Source organism: Ovis aries, chromosome 19, assembly GCF_016772045.2.
Source record: "Ovis aries strain OAR_USU_Benz2616 breed Rambouillet chromosome 19, ARS-UI_Ramb_v3.0, whole genome shotgun sequence".
Classification (NCBI taxonomy): domain Eukaryota; kingdom Metazoa; phylum Chordata; class Mammalia; order Artiodactyla; family Bovidae; genus Ovis; species Ovis aries.
In genome coordinates this window covers 17,636,008-17,653,360 of record NC_056072.1, presented here as the reverse complement: position 1 = coordinate 17,653,360, position 17,353 = coordinate 17,636,008, and the positions used below count along the sequence as shown (strand labels likewise).

Here is a 17,353-nt window from a genome sequence, read left to right as displayed (position 1 = left end):
CTTAGGGTAGAGATTTACCTCTTTCAGCCCCAGAGAGGCTTTCAGAAACATGAAGACATCAAGAGCATCAGATTCCACTGAGAAGTCAAAGGAGATGCAGCCTAACAAGTTGTTCTTTGGACTTGGACACCTGGGTTTGATCCCTGGGTTGGGAAGATCCCCTGGAGGAGGGCATGGCAACCCACTCCAGTATTCTTGCCTGGAGAATCCCAGAGACAGAGGAGCCTGGCAGGCTACAGTCCATGGGGTCTTAAAGAGTAGGACACAACCAAGTGACTAAGCATAGCACAGTATAACATGGTCTTCAATGACTTCAGTAAAGGCTATTTCAGAAGAACTGATATGCCTGGCTGAGGATGTTGACAAGTAAACGAGAAATGAGGAATGCAAAGTGCAAGTAGAGGCTGCCTACTGAGAAAGGCAGGAGAGACACAAGAGCAGCTGCAGGAGAAAACTGAGTGAGAGGGGAGGCTAAGTGTTTATCTGGTTGGTTTCAAGTTGGGAACAATTCAGGCTTGCTGAAAACCCAATGAGAGGACTTCCCTGGTGGAGCAGTGGATAAGAATCCACCTGCCATGCTGATGGCCTGACGGCTGAGTTTTTTCACTCCTCTTATTTTGGGTGTTGCTAGTCGTAGCCAATGGGATTTGTGGGCTGGACCAGTGGCAACAGGGTTAGAAAAGGAAATGTAGGAATCTGGCTCTCAGAGACAACGTTTGCAGACTTGCAACAATTCCAAGATTTCCTAGAATGAAATAATTCCCAACTGATTTTGAAATTGGATTTTTGTTTAGGATCAAGATTAGGACAAGAATAGGTATGCCTCTTTGGATACATTTGTGTAACTTAAAGAGTGCCATCAAGCTTTTGGTCTCTTGGTAGCATGTAAATATCATAGTAGCAGTGTCCTTCCTGAAATCTACACGTTTAAGATCTTTTAAGTATGTAAACAGTACAGAACCACTGGTCTTAACATATCTTAAGTACAAATTGTACTTTTTTTGCACATTGGATTAGTTATTTCCATCAGCAACAAACAGTCTGTTTTTAACCAATATTAAAAGATTGTTAGACCAAATGCTTATATTCTTGAGTATATTTCATCATTGGTTACAATTTTAAGTGGAAGATGACTGCCTTTTCATAGCCATAAAGTGAATTATAAGCGCTGTTCCAATTCCAACATTTCTTAAGCAATATATTGAAATACCAACAATGGTTTGAATTATGTTCTATAATAAAGTATCAGTTCTTTTACAACGTAAAAAAGAAAAGAAAAGAAAAAAAGAAGCTGCCTGCCAATGCACGGAATACAGGTTCGATCCCTGGTTTGGGAAGATTCCCATGTGCTGTGGAGGAATGAAGCCTGTGTGCCTAGAGACTGTGCTCTGCAACAAGAGAAGCCACCACAATGAGAAGCCCAAGCACAGCAATGAAGAGGAGCCCCTGCTCGCTGCAACTAGAGATAGCTCGCACACAGCAATGAAGACTCAGTACAACCAAAAATAAATTAAATTAAAAAATAAATTAAAACAAAAAACAGTGAGAGAGAGAGAGAGAGGAGAAGCAGAAGTATCTCAACAGAGCAGAGAGAAGAGGTAATGTTCCTGACAAGAGGGCAGGAATGAGGTAGGAAAAACTGGACTCTATAATACAGGGACAATCCTTTATTATAAAATGAAGGAACTATAAAAGGAGGAATAAAATATGTGCAAAACCAGGCAGATTTATACATTCGATGTTGGAAGGGTGAGGATTCCCACACAACAGCTTCTATTTTCCCTACAAAAGAAGAGACAAGGTCTTCAGCTAGGTTTGAGCCACTGAGAACTGAGAAGGGTGCAAATAATCTCTGTGAAGAATAAGACAAAGAAATAATCACAGAAACAGTAACAGTGCTAGGCAGCTGTGAGGGCCCAGTTGAGGTGTGTGATTTTCCTGAAACTGCAGTGGAACAAATCTGCCTGAATGAACTACAATCTTATGACTAGTAATATTTAGGGAAGGATTAGAAGTTTTCTAAAGACCCTAAGCCAGTGCTTAAGGCCTGACTGTTAAGTTCCGACTGTAAGTTGCCCACTGGAACAATTTATCTTTTGAAGAACAACTTCTGACAAGTAACCAGAGTTATTAAGCTAGGATTCCATTTTTAAGCAGAAATATATAGAAACAAGTAGCGAACCAGAAATCTTTATCTTGAGATGCATGAATTATTACTTTAAGTCAGTAAGCACAAATATTCTTTGGTTTGCAAATCAACTGTATAGAACCATAATTTATCAAGTTAAAGTACATGACTATTTAGTGATGACGAGAACTCACTTATGTGATGCTTCCCAGGCTTCTTCTTCTTCTAGAAGATCTCTTATGATGTCTGAACTGGAACTAAAAGGATATGTAAGTCAATACTGCCTGATAATAAAAAGACTGTGCTTCCATTTATATAAAATTCTAAAAAATGCAACCTAATCTAAGGCGACAGAAAGCAAATCAGCAGACCAATGTACCTGCAGGGGTGGGCAGGGAGGGACTACAAAATGGCACAAGAAAACTTTGAAAATGATGGACAGGTCATCATCATCTTTCTTGAGTAGATGACATCACAGTATACATGTGACAAACTCATCAAATTGTGTGCTTTAAATATTTGCAGTTTAAAATGTCCATTGACAGAAGAATGTATAAAGAAGATGTGGTACATATATACAATGGAATATTACTCAGCTACTAAAAAGAATGAAACCATGCCATTTGTAGCAACAGGGATGGACCTAGAGAGTGTCATACTGAGAAAAGCCAGACAGAGAACAAAAACACTGTATGACATCCCTTATATGTGGAATCTAAAAAGAAATGATACAAATGAACTTACAAAACAGAAACAGATTCAGAGACTTCAAGAAGGAGCTTATGGTTGCTGGGGGGAAGGATGGGGGAAAGGGATAATATGGAGTTTGGGATGGACTGCTATATTTAAAATGGATAACCAACAAGGACCTACTGTACAGCACATGGAACTCTGTTCAACGTTATGAGGCAGCCTGGATGAAAGGGGAGTTTGGGGTACATGTATTTGTATGGTTGAGTCCCTTGCCATTTACCTGAAATTATCACAACATTGCTTGTTAATAGGCTATATCCCAATAAAAAATAAAAAGTTAACAAAATAAATAAATATTTGCAGTTTATTATACATCAATTCAATGAAGCGGTGTTAAAAAAATTTAACTAGTAATAATAATGAAAAAAAAATCACTAAAGCTTAAATAAATCCCTTAATAAAAAACCTGAATTCAAATGGAATATAATCATGATCCTTTTTAATTTCAATTTATGGTAACCAAAGATCAAAGTATGCTTTAAAAATTGCATTTTAATGATGAAATTCAGAAGAGATATTAAGTTCCTTAGTGGCTGTTAGTCCCTTTATAATCAAATAAAGTACAGTGTAATTAATTTGAACTGTACTTAAGTAATCAAATAAAGTATAATGTAATTAATTTGAACTGTACTTATACTGTAATCTCTTATAATGCAAACTAAAGTGCTGTGTAATCTTTGGCTGATCTGTGCAGAGGGGCCAAATCAATAGAGTAGAGGGGGCATGTATTATTTCTTTAAAAGAAAAATGCTTTGAGGCTTTAAGCCTACCAAATATATATAAGATGTACATGAATATAAAAAAAAAAGCATTTCTTTAGACATCCAAGACAAAGAATGTCATGGGCATTGTATGAGACAAATTAGAAATAGTCATCACAATCCCCAGAATAGAGAAGGTTCAAACAAAGGAATAACTCTCTCTCAGGCAAGACACAACAGGTGTGGAACACAACAGCGCCAGTCTTACTTCTAGTGATATTCTCACAGATAACAAAAGTTTAAAAATTATGAAGATTTAAAGTGCCAATGAATCAGTCTCAACCACTTCTGACAAACTGCTTTGAAGCAGTGTTTGCCTATGATTCCTGAACAAAAAAAAAGGGGGGCAACAGGCAATAAACACAGCTCTGTACCAAATATTTTACTCAAGGGGTTTCCCCAATTCAGAAGACACTCAAGGAGCTACACACAGGGTGCCCCTGACTGTCATTTGTCACCCAGCACTATCCCCCAACCAATTCCCACCCACTAGGTGGCAAAATCGCTCCTACTGAGAACTCAGGAGCCCAAGGAAATGGAGGAAAGGGGTGGTCATATGGCTGTAGGTCCTTGTAGGTATCACATCACTAGAAAAACAGTAAAGTCGGCTTCTTGCTGACATCCTCTTCCCAATACACACAAACAAATTTTTTTTTAAACAGGAAGGTTACAAAGCATCCCCATTACTCCAGCTAAGCAAGCAGGATGGCCAAGCCTGTCAAATAACATACTAGTCTGTGATCAATTTACTTCTGGGCTTTCAAATCACCAGCACAAATAATTGATTTGTTGAAGGAAAATATCTGCAGTGTATTAATGATACAAACCTAACAGGTTTTTGCTATACTACCTCAGTGAGAACAGATGGTGGAGGAGGCGTACAAAACACACATCTCAGAAGTGCTCCACAATCTCTTTTTCCTCTGCTACTTTATGACCACCGACCAACATCATGCACGGCTCCTTGAATTCCTCAATTCTCATACCTTTCCTTCTATTCCAGCTTGTCACTAACCTGATAATAACCAAATCACTCAACTGAATGATACGAAATTTGGGAGGTCTGATGTTTACCTAAAATGAAGTTTCATCCTATTTTGCTGTATCTGCTGCTTCAAGTCACCACTACTAAGAAACTGCGAGTTGATGCTGACTAGCACAATTAAAACAGCAGACAGAAATGTCCATTCCTTTTGAAGAAAATGTGCATGCATGCTCAGTCATTCACTCCTGTCCACCTCTTTGCAACCCCATGTACTACAGTCTGCCAGGCTCTTCTGTCCATGGAATTTTTCAGGCAAGAATACTGTAATGGGTTGCCATTTCCTACTTCAGGGCATGTTCCTGACCCAGGTATTGAACCCACATTTCCTAGCATTGGCAGGTGGATTCTTTACCACTGTGCCACCTGGGAAGCCCCCTAAGGTAATGTAGTTAGTATATTCTACTCAAAAGCCACATTCCTGAAATTAAACACAAAGTTTCACAAACAGGATTTTACAAAGAGACTACTGGGTAAAACAGGCAGTGTTACTAAAATGACCACTCCCAATCTCCTCCTTGTGGACAGCAGTAATTAGTGTCTTTGAAATCTTAGTCATTTTAATATGGCTTGGAGATCAAAAATTCCTTTCACACACGTTCAAGATATCTAAACAACCCTCCATAAGAGAAAATAACTACTCACGCTGGTATACCCAGAGTCAGGGCATGCACAAGCCTACAAAGCTGTAGTTCTTAATTCTCAGACAAGAAATTTTTTCAGAGTAAACTTCAGATTCCCTACAATTTGAATTTTAAACAGTCCAATAGATAATGATTTAGAAGCCAGATGAATGTGGAGTCTGGACCTTGAAAGTTACAGCTCACTGTGGAAGGGTATTCAAATCATGCTCTGATATCACCATCCAGACAAGACTAGAGTGGATATGATTATGCAAACTAATACACAAGACAAAGATTCACAGGCAAAAAATATGAATCCTGAATTCTATGGAATCCCACCCCCTATTTGGGAAGAGCCTAGTAGATCTATTTGAAACACCCACACTTAATTTTTCATAATTTTTCTTTAGACTTCATTTTCAGCTCAAACTTTCAAAAGCATAAGCTTAGCTATTTTTTGTTTGCTGGCTGGTGGTTGGTCTTTATCCTAGTTGGTCTTCCTATAATTTATTCTTGTCATTCTCTGATCAAAAGTAGTGGCATAACATCTTACCAGGTGAAGGAAATAGTTTCTTTGCTTATTTTTCTGGCAGCATCTTATCTCATTCTACCAGTGAAGGTTTACACCAAGGCTGAAAAGTAACATACCAAATACCTCTGGCAAAAGTATGACTGGTCATACTACACAGAAGAAAAAAAGTCACAGATTTACGTATTAGACAAAGTTAAGGTTTCAGTCCTACTTCTGTCACTTAGCATGTAACCCTGGGCAAGTTACTTAATCTTTCCTCAATATTCTGGTCTCTAAAGTCAGGATCAAAAAAACAGTTTCAACTCTTTATGACCCCTTGAACTATAGCCCACCAGGCTCCTCTATCCAAGGAATTCTCCAGGCAAGAATATTGGAGTGGATTTCCATTCCCTTTTTCAAGGGATCTTCCCAACCCAGGGACTGAACTCGAGTCTCCTTCATTGCAGGCAGATTCCTTACCAACTGAGCCAGCAGGGAAGCCCATATATAGTTCACAGAAATACTATAAAGATTAATCAGTACTATAAAGATGAATCAATCACAGGAATACCATAAAGATTAAAACATAGAATGTTCAGTATACAGCTTGGCACATAGTAAGTGTTCAATAAATATTGAGTCCATTTTCATAAAGCAGATGGGGGTCTGAATTACCTAAATAGCTGCCTCAGCACCATGCTTCAATCTGCCCTAGGAGACCAGATAACTGTGTGCTGTTTTAATCTTTGATTTCTACTGTTTCTATGACATCAGGGTGCAAATTCATCAAAACTTGATGTTTATCCACCATGGCAGGTACACAAGGTACTGTGGGGTAGATAAAATGCAAACATCTGCTATAAAAGTCCTGTGGATTAAAAATTAATTACAAGTGGAATTTTTCTATTATCTAATAGCTGCTCTCCCTCAATTCCCGCCTCCCTCTCCAAGTCTCTGCTTATAATTGTGGCATTAATTTGAGCATGGTTGAATACATTCAACTAAAACTAAAACAAAAACCTCTTTAAGGGCCAATCATTGGAGGACCAATGAACTGCATAAAAACCCACCATACAACAGAACTTAAATAAAAGCTACCAGCTCCACGAATCCTTTCTCAAACCCCCTTTTCAAACAATCTGTTTTGTAGGGTAAGCAACAGTTTATGTGCTGAATATTTTAGCAGCTGGCTAACAATATTAGAATAGTAAACATTCTAGGTTGAAAAAAAATCACTCAGTGACAAAATCAAAAATTACCATTTTGTTAGCAACTATTACTACTTCTACAGATCACTGTGATGACTAGATTATATAATTAGCTTTAATTCATATTAGAACCATAGGTTTCTCTCTAATTGACAGATGGACAAAGGTTCAGATAAAGAGAACAGAGGGATGTTTTCATGCTCTCCACTAGATCTAGAAAAAGATAAAATGAAGAAAGCTTCAAATTCAGATACAAGAAAACGAGAATATCAAAAAGAATTTATTTATAACGAAATACAAGGAAAATCCTTAATAAGAGATGAAACCAAACCATAAATAAATTTATGTTCAATTTACAAAGACTTCGCAATCTTTAATCACCTCATTTGCTTTTCAGAATCACCCAGGGAGAATGGCAGGGCACCAACACTATCATTCCATTTTATCAACAAAGAAATTGAACCCCAGGGACAATGAGTCAATAATGTGCCAGGAATCCTTCTAAAGGAACAAAGCCATGACTGAGCTGATGAACAAAGACGATGCACAGCTAGGAACAGGGATCTGATGGACACGTGTAAATTTCAAGGACTTGATGTCATAGTATCTGAGAAGATAACACTGCCCCAGAACAACGCCTGAGGACTGTAGATCTCATGAAAGTTCCTAGAAACTTTCAACAGTCAAAATTCACCACATGGAACAAGACGAACCATTTAACTTTCAGGGGTATTCTGAAGTTCAGAAATGTTCCCGGGGTTGGGGTGGTGGGGGGAGCTTCAGGGGGAAGGCTGTAATAAAATAAAAAACAGTAATGCATATTAGTGGGAAAAGTATATTATGTAGCAACAAAAATGGGTACTTTGTGGCAACATTAAATTCATTCTACAACACATTGTTACAGTTAAAAACCAAATGTGTTAACCTTCCAAAGCAATTAAAATTTTTTTAAATAGCAAAGCTATCACTGAATTGTAGTAAGATACTTAGGATCAGTTACTTTGATAATGTTTTCCTTAGATACTGTTTTTTTTTAATTTGAACAGAACCTATTCAACAGTTTTCCTAATAATCCTAATGCCTCCTAAATTACAAAATCCCATTACTATATTTGTCTTACCTTCAGTTCAGTTCAGTCGCTCAGTCGTGTCCGACTCTTTGCGACCCCATGAATCGCAGCATGCCAGGCCTCCCTGTCCATCACCAACTCCCGGAGTTCACTCAAACACATGTCTATCGAGTCAGTGATGCCATCCAGCCATCTCTTCCTCTGTCGTCCCCTTCTCCTCCTGCACCCAATCCCTCCCAGCATCAGACTCTTTTCCAATGAGTCAACTCTTCTCATGAGGTGGCCAAAGTACTGGAGTTTCAGCTTTAGCATCATTTCTTCCAAAGAAATCCCAGGGCTGATCTCCTTCAGAATGGATTGGTTGGATCTCCTTGCAGTCCAAGGGACTCTCAAGAGTCTTCTCCAACACCACAGTTCAAAAGCATCAATTCTTCAGCGCTCAGCCTTCTTCACAGTCCAACTCTCACATCCATACATGACCACAGGAAAAACCATAGCCTTGACTAGATGGACCTCGGCAATGTAATGTCTTTGCTTTTGAATATGCTATCTAGGTTGGTCATAACTTTTCTTCCAAGGAGTAAGCGTCTTTTAATTTCATGGCTGCAGTCACCACCTGCAGTGATTTTGGAGCCCAACAAAATAAAGTCTGACACTGTTTCCCATCTATTTCCCATGAAGTGATGGGACCGGATGCCATGATCTTCGTTTTCTGAATGCTGAGCTTTAAGCCAACTTTTTCACTCTTCTCTTTCACTTTCATCAAGAGGCTTTTTAGTTCTTCTTCACTTGCTGCCATAAGGGTGGTGTCATCTGCATATCTGAGGTTATTGATATTTCTCCCGGCAATCTTGATTCCAGCTTGTGTTTCTTCCAGTCCAGCGTTTCTCATGATGTACTCTGCATAGAAGTTAAATAAGCAGGGTGACAATGTACAGCCTTGACGTACTCCTTTTCCTATCTGGAACCAGTCTGTTGTTCCATGTCCAGTTCTAACTGTTGCTTCCTGACCTGCATACAGATTTCTCAAGAGGCAGGTTAGGTGGTCTGGTATTCCCATCTCTTTCAGAATTTTCCACAGTTTATTGTCATCCACACAGTCAAAGGCTTTGGCATAGTCAATAAAGCAGAAATAGATGCTTTTCTGGAATTCTCTTGCTTTTCCATGATCCAGCGGATGTTGGCAATTTGATCTCTGGTTCCTCTGCCTTTTCTAAAACTAGCTTGAACATCAGGGAGTTCACGGTTCACGTATTGCTGAAGTCTGGCTTGGAGAATTTTTAGCATTTCTTTACTAGCATGTGAGATGCGTGCAATTGTGCGGTAGTTTGAGCATCCTTTGGCATTGCCTTTCTTTGGGACTGGAAGGAAAACTGACCTTTTCCAGTCCTGTGGCCACTGCTGAGTTTTCCAAATTTGCTGGCATATTGAGTGCAGCACTTTCTCAGCATCATCTTTCAGGATTTGAAACAGCTCAACTAGAATTCCATCACCTCCACTAGCTTTGTTCGTAGTGATGCTTTCTAAGGCCCACTTGACTTCACATTCCAGGATGTCTGGCTCTAGATGAGTGTTCACACCATCATGATTATCTGGGTCATGAAGATCTTTTTTGTACAGTTCTTCTGTGTATTCTTGCCACCTCTTCTTAATATCTTCTGCTTCTTTTAGGTTCATACCATTTCTGTCCTTTATCGAGCCCATCTTTGCATGAAATGTTCCTCGGTATCTCTAATTTTCTTGAAGAGATCGCTAGTCTTTCCCATTCTGTTCTTTTCCTCTCTTTCTTTGCACTGATCGCTGAAGAAGGCTTTCTTATTGTTAGGGACCAAACGACGGTCTCTAGGACCTGAGTCATGTTTACCAGAAAGAGACAGGATATGCGCTCATCCTGCCTGGCCAATCATGTAACGCCAGCTACTCCTGTAACTGAGACAAAGAACTGCCTGTATATAAGCCGCCATACTCCTTTGTTCGGGGCTCTTATCGGATTCCCTTGTGTAGGATGAGACTTGGGCCCTAGCGCGCTAGGAATAAACAAACTCCCTTCTTGCTTTTGCATTACTGTGGTGGACTTGCTCTCTCGGTCGGTTCGGAGATACGGGCTCGGAGCATAACACTTATCTCTTCTTGCTATTCTCTGGAACTCTGCATTCAGATGCCTATATCTTTCCTTTTCTCCTTTGCTTTTCACTTCTCTTCTTTTCACAGCTATTTGTAAGGCCTCCCCAGACAGCCATTTTGCTTTTTTGCATTTCTTTTCCATGGGAATGGTCTTGATCCCTGTCTCCTGTACAATGTCACGAACCTCATTCCACAGTTCATCAGGCACTCTATCTATCAGATCTAGGCCCTTAAATCTATTTCTCACTTCCACTGTATAATCATAAGGGATTTGATTTACTGCCTGCATCACCAAACTTCATTAACCAGTTTATAATAATGACACTGGTAAAGATGATGACGATTTCCAAAACTTTACTATAAAGTACTTACTCTTTTTTTTTTGCTAGAGTCAATTAATAATCTTTGCATGTTTCAAAATCAAAATGACATAAGAATATGTAAACTGAGAGGTCTCACTTCCTCCTCTGTCTCCTGCCAATCTGTTCCCCTCTATTTCCAACAAATAATCACTTAATAGTTTGTTTTTTTTTTCTTCTGATGTTTCTTTATGCAAAACCAAACAAACATAAGTATATCCAGTTTCTCTCCTTTTAGAAAAGAAACAAAACACTATCTATGCCATTCTGAATTCTGGTCTTTTCACTTACAAACATACCCTGGAAATCTCTCCACGTCAGCATGCAGAGATTCTCCTTTTAGAACTATCACATAGGATCTCATTGTGTGGATGTACTGGAGTTAAATCAATCAGCCCCCAATGATGAATACTCAAAGGGGTTCCCAGCCTTTTGTTATAATGAAAAATGACTTAATGAATAACCCTGCATGTAGTCATTTGTACATTGCAAGTATACCCATAGCACAAATTCATGAGAATACTGTGTAAAAAGCCAAACAACAGGACCTTTGGTTGATCTCTCCAGATTCCTCTCCTTAGGGACTGTATTATGCAGCATTTCAACCAGTAATAATTGAGAATGTGTGTTTCCCCATAGCCTTACTGCAGAGTCTATTATCAGCAACAACACAATCCCAGAAAAACAAACAACCTAATCAAAAAGTGGGCAAAAGATATAAACAGACATTTCTTGAAAGAAGACATACAGATGGCTATTAAACACTAGAAAAGATGTCCAACATCATTCATTATCAGAGAAATGCAAATCAACCTACAATGAGATATCACCTCACACTGGTCAGAATGGCCATCATCAACGAATCCAAAAACAACAAATGCTGGAAAGGGTGTAGAGAAAAGGGAACCTTCTTGTACTGTTGGTGGAAAAGTAAACTGGTAACAGCTACTATGGAAGACAGTATGGAGATTCCTTAAAAAACTAGGAATAAAACTACTATATGACCCAACAATCCCACTACTAGACATACACTCTGAGGAAACCAAAAGTGAAAAAGACACATGTACCCCAATGTTCACTGCAGCACTATTTACAATAGCTAGGACATATATATATATATATATATATATATATATATATACACACACACACATATATATGGAATCTAGAAAGATGGTACTGATGAACCTATTTGCAGGGCAGCAATGGAGACGCAGACATGGAGAACAGACTTATGGACACAAGCGGCGGGTGGAAGGAGAGGGTGGGAGGAACGGAGGAAATAGCGTGGAAACATATACACTACCATGTGTAAAATAGATAGCCAATGGGAATTTGCTGAATGACTCACGGAACTCAAACCAGGGCTCTGCAACAGCCTAGAGTGGTGGAAAGGAGTGGGAGGTGGGAGGGAGGAGCCAGAGGGAGGGGACATATGTATACCTATGGCTGATTCATGTCAACGTACGGCAGAAATACAATTTTGTAAACTAATTATCCTTCAATTAAAAATAAATTTAAAAAATTAAAAAAAAAGAAGTTTGCCAACCTAACATGTAAGAAATGGATATAATTTGCATTACTCTTTGGGCAAACTGTCTGTTCAAGACTTTTGCCCATTTTTCTTTTCTGAGTTTGTGGTCCTTTCCTTCTCAGTCTCTAGGTGCTCAAAAAGAATATAAAAATCTTGTATGTTTTTTTAAAAGTTTCTACTAAACCTCTACCCATGAGAAGAAAATATATTAGCATGGCATCTTTCACTGTCAAAAACATTTCTAAGTTAACGTTTGAAAGTTATACGTTTGAAGTTTTTCTTAGTTGATGAATAAGAATTCCAGAGCAAGCATCTACTCTATGGGCAATCCTCACTATCAGGTGATGCTACAAAGCTTAGAATCAAAATGTTCTGTTTCCCACTCTCAAAGACTCACACCTCAAATTGCCTACCCGCCAACCCACCCACACTCTCCGCTGGTGGAACTGCCTCAACCATATTAAGAAGGTAAAAGCAGGGGAGTTCCCTGGTGGCCTAGTGGTTAGGACTCTGGGCTTTCACTGCCAAAGCTGGGGTTCAACACTTTGCTGTTGAACTGAGATAGAAGCCATGCAGTGCAGCCAAAAATTTTATAAAGGGAAGAGGGACAGATAAAACCAATCTGGCAGGCACTTGCTGCACCTGCATCTGAACCTATCCTGTTTTCCTTGCTGTTTCTACGGGTGAATCAACCCTGCTCACTTGCTCCCACCTCGTGCCCTCTCAGGACTTTACTCAGGCAACTGGCACCCACTCCTCATCACTGTCCCCTTCTCAGCCACACATTCCCATTGACTCCTCTGTGGTTCCTCCACATCCAGGCCTAATCTCCACCACCCTGCACAGCAAAGTTCCTGAAAGCTGGCAGTAGGCATCCCTACGATTCCCCTCAATGTACACGAGTCAGGCTTCCAGGGAACCCTTCACTTGAGACCACTGCCAAGACCTTCCTGCTGCCCAAGCCCACAGTCCCTGCTCCAGTTTTGTCTTATTTGGCTTCTCATCTGCTTCCTTCTGTCCACTTCTATAGCATCGCCATGTCCTAGCTCTCTTCATCCCCCACTAGTCTTTTTCTCCCTGAATCTCTCTCGCTCAGTCTTTTCTAAACGTTTCTACTCTCTACGTCAGAGTGAGAGAGGGTTCAGTCCGCAGTTCCTTTTTCTTTTTCTGCACACCTGCACTGTTGGCTCTCAGCCAATACCCTGCCTTTACATGTATCTTGAACCCTGATTTTTTCCCTTACTCCAACTCCTTGTTTATCTCTACTTGGTTATCTCACAGGCCTAAAACAAAACCCCTGATTACCAACATTCCCTCCACCCCAACCTCTGGACAAACCTTCTCCTACCCTTTCTCAAATTTCCCATTTTACTTAGTAAGGACCACCGTCCACCCAGCTGCCAAAGCCAGCATGTAGGATTCATTCTCAAGGCTGAGCTTTTCCTGTCTTAAACCACCTACACATTCTGTCTATCCAATCTCCAAAATATAGGCTCAATCCCACCTATTTCTAATTTGACTATGATTGTCCCAATCCACTCTACCATGAACCTTGGAATGGACTGGAAAAAGCCTAACTGGTCTCCCTGCTGCCACCTGTTTCACCTCTAATCCCCATCCACTCTTCACAGCATCTAGAGTCATTCTTTTAAACCATAAAAGTACTGCATATTTTTTTTCAGGGAACAAAAATTAGGTTAATTCTAAACACTGGAGTCTGTTTGGCCCTATGGAAAAAAATTCCATTTCAAAATACAATCAAACATGTGTGCTTATGTTTAACTTAAGGGAAAAAAAGAAAAAGAAAAATGAAGATATCAACTGTGAGAATCTAATGTAAGGAAAAAATTATTTTAATTAGCAAAATTTCCACAGCTACAACTAGATACTGAATCAAAATCTGAAGTTAAGGGGCACAGGGACAAAATCATGATGCTTCATTTTGTTCTGACTCAACTATTAGCAGCATAAAGGGCTGACATAAATAAAACCCCAGTACTAGAAGACAAGGAGATCATATAGTAACAGGTTACAATACTCAGTCTTGTAAGGAGAAACCAATTAAAAGACACTATCTCAAAGACGAAAATTTCCTCTACACTTAAGAAGCATTCATTTGATTACAAGTTTCTTTGCTAGTAAGAGGCAGAGAGTAAAGCTCATGACAGAAGCAGCATGTCCTCTGCTCAGCCAAGCCAACCTCTACATCATCTCACACGGCTGCCCACCCTGAGGACCCATGTTCAACTGTGCAAACATGGGGTGTCTGGCCAATACCAACCACCAAATCATAGAAACCCAGTATCAAGTTAAAGTTCAGGCCATAAAACTCTAGTCTCACAATCTGTTCAGGGAGAAGGAGAATTTTATACTGTAGGACTTTAGGCAGTGGACACTGAACTGCCCTATGTTTCAAAAATGAGATATCAAACCAAATGATATAGTATATGAGAATTACCCCCCAACTATACTTACTCCAAACTTTAATGCTGATAAATTTAATTTTTTATTGTATTATTACCCATACTGCAATAACAAGATGTAAACAGCTCTAACAAAAAGTGCTTACCAGGGCAAGGTAAGCATAGTAAAAAGCACATATTAATGAAATCTTAAGGCTTCTACAACTGAATTCTGCAGAATTACCTAAAACAAATAATAAGCCTCTGCATTTGAGGCCCATCATATTTCAATGCCTGACTCTCTCTGAGATACAAGAACAATGTGTACTACTTATGTGGTAAAATCAGTAGGAGTAAGTAAAATCAGCAATTCAATATGTACCCATGTTCTAGAATGTGACTATTTGTGTGGGAGTCAAGAGAAGAGGGGAAGAAGTGCAAATTAACACTGCATGTCCTTCTTATGGGGCTACTATATACTCCACCATCTAAACCCAGACACACCTGGGAGAGTGGTACAGAATGCTTCTAACAGACACCAAGAGAAGAAGTGAAAATCAGCTGCTCTCAGAGAAACCAGAACACTTGGCCATTCTGTGTCTAACTCACATTTTAAATAATTCCCTTAAAGTGCTATGCTACTAATGAAGGAATCAATGGTGTCCAAGATAAAAATTCTGATGCAACTCATGCTATAATGGGCAGAAATCTGGACTGAGAATTACTGACTTCACCTCTATTCAGTGAATGACTTGAGATAAGTCATATCACCTCTCTAGGCCTCTGTTTCCTTACCTGTGATATGAAGCTACTATATTGAGTGATTTCTCAATGTACCTTTGAAATTGAAAATGTTTATATTTTTATCCTAACATGCCTTTTTCCCAGGTTCCAAAGGTCTCCAAGGAGATCTCATAACATCTGTTCTGATAACTTAAAGGCACAGACGGTATAAAATAAGAAAGCAGGAAAAACGCTCTGACTTTAATTTTCAAGTTGACTGTAACAAATTGTAAACTTGATCAATCACTGAAAAACAAAATTCCAATAACTTGATGTGAACATTACGTATCATTTCTAGTCCATCCAATTTCATTCACCAGAACAAGGCCAAAGGACTCTGATTCTGACATTTTGTTTTAAACTAGAGAAAGCTCCTAACTGGCTGCCTGTATCTGGGGGGGTCTTGGAGTGCTGATCCAAAGTAATTATTGATTGCATGTCTAACATTTAGAAAGAAAAGGTAGTTCCTTCAAGGGCTAATACTTACTCTGCACCAAGCATTCTGAAAAATACATTCTCATCTACTGCTTTTTTTTTTTTTTTTTTTTTTTAATGAAGAACTAAATTCTGAACAGGTCAAGATTATACTGGAGTTTTATGAATCAAGTCAAACACACACATAAGTATATCAGACAAGAATTCCCCTATACTTTAGAAAATGTCTGAAAAACTAAAAAGGAAAACACACTTTAAAAAACTTCAACCTTAAGCAAACTGCAGGTATTACTGTGTCATGCCAACTCAAACTCTCAGCATTACAGTCATCACACCAAACCCTGGGTGATAATCAAATACTGTGTGAGCTATGACAATGAATGCATCATGTGGTAAGTGTGGAACCTGGAAGGAACTGCCAATTTCTACAAGCAGTTTAGATACACAAGTTATCATCCACTGTGGAATTGTAAAACTCTCTCCTCAGACAGAAAACTGTAGGCGCAAAGTACAGAGGATCTTTATATCATGGCAGTTCATGAATTTGGTGAAAACAGAGAGTATCTGCCACCTAGGACTGATTCAGAATGCTGAAAACACATGAATGTATTATAAAACAAAAATGTAAAAGGCTGCTACAAAGAAGTCCATCAGATCATCCAATGAAAATGCATGATAAAAAAAAAAACCCAAAAGGTGTCAACAGGAAATGTCTGAGAGTAGAAGAAAACCTCATTATGTAACAGCAAATATCCTTTGCCAGTGAGAACTGGAGAAAAGATAAAAAGTATCTGTACTTTCACATTGTTCTGGGAGGATCACTATTCAAATCACTTGTACAAGTATATTTTCACTAATAAAAAATGGTAACTGAAGAAGACAAGGTCTATTGTAAATCGTCCACGTTTTCTCTTCTGATGAAATGTAAAGGCTGAGTGGGCTACATCCTCTGAGGTGAAATCACTCTGTAAAGTGAAAACATTAGTATAAGAAAGGAAAGCTGGCAAAACAAGTACGACAACAGGAAGGAAAACAGAAATCTTCTTTCATGCTTCATTTTACTTCCTTAACCTTTCCTGTGCCAGGATTCCAATCAGGACACCACATTACATTTAGTGGCCACGTCTCCTGAGGTGCCTCCAGATGGTGACAATCTCTCAGACTTTCCTTGTTTGTGATGACCTTGACAGTTTTGAGGCGTGCTGGTGGTCAGGTTATTTTGCACAATGACCCGCAACTGGAGTCTGTCTGATTTATTTTCCTCACAATCTGACTGAGGTTACTGAATTTTGGGAGAAAAGACCACGGAGATAACGCGTCATCCCCAGGGCATCCCACTAACAGAACACACGGGTGTGACGCTGATGTTGATCTCCTGCTGAGGTATGTGTGTTAGGTTTTTGCTTTCTCTTCTCCTCCCCTCCTTTTCCCTTTCCTTCCTCTCCTCTCACTTCTCTCCCTGCTTTCTGTCTCTCTCCTTCTAGCACTTCCTAGCTCCCTGCCCCACCCCTGGTTCAACCATTTCTCCAAGAAGCACTGGTTCCTTCTATTGTAGAATGTTACTAGAAACCAAGATCAGGGCACGAAGTATGTCCTGTGAAACTGTGCCACCTTGCTTCTG

The 17,353-nt window shown here is 39.4% G+C and overlaps 1 protein-coding gene across 3 annotated transcripts in view; it reads right to left on the bottom strand.

Annotated features, from left to right (window-relative positions):
• Positions 1–17,353, bottom strand: part of RAD18 (RAD18 E3 ubiquitin protein ligase) — a 108,338-nt gene that overhangs the window by 14,276 nt on the left and 76,709 nt on the right. The window contains exon 12 of one of the 3 annotated variants that reach the window (XM_004018298.4): positions 2,323–2,385. The exons of 1 other annotated variant lie outside the window; for it this stretch is intronic. In XM_004018298.4, coding sequence (XP_004018347.1) covers positions 2,323–2,385 — 63 coding nt within the window. Of the gene's footprint in view, positions 1–2,322; positions 2,386–3,169; positions 7,818–17,353 lie in introns of those variants that run through there. One more of the 3 variants, XM_042235920.2, reaches the window with a different exon arrangement.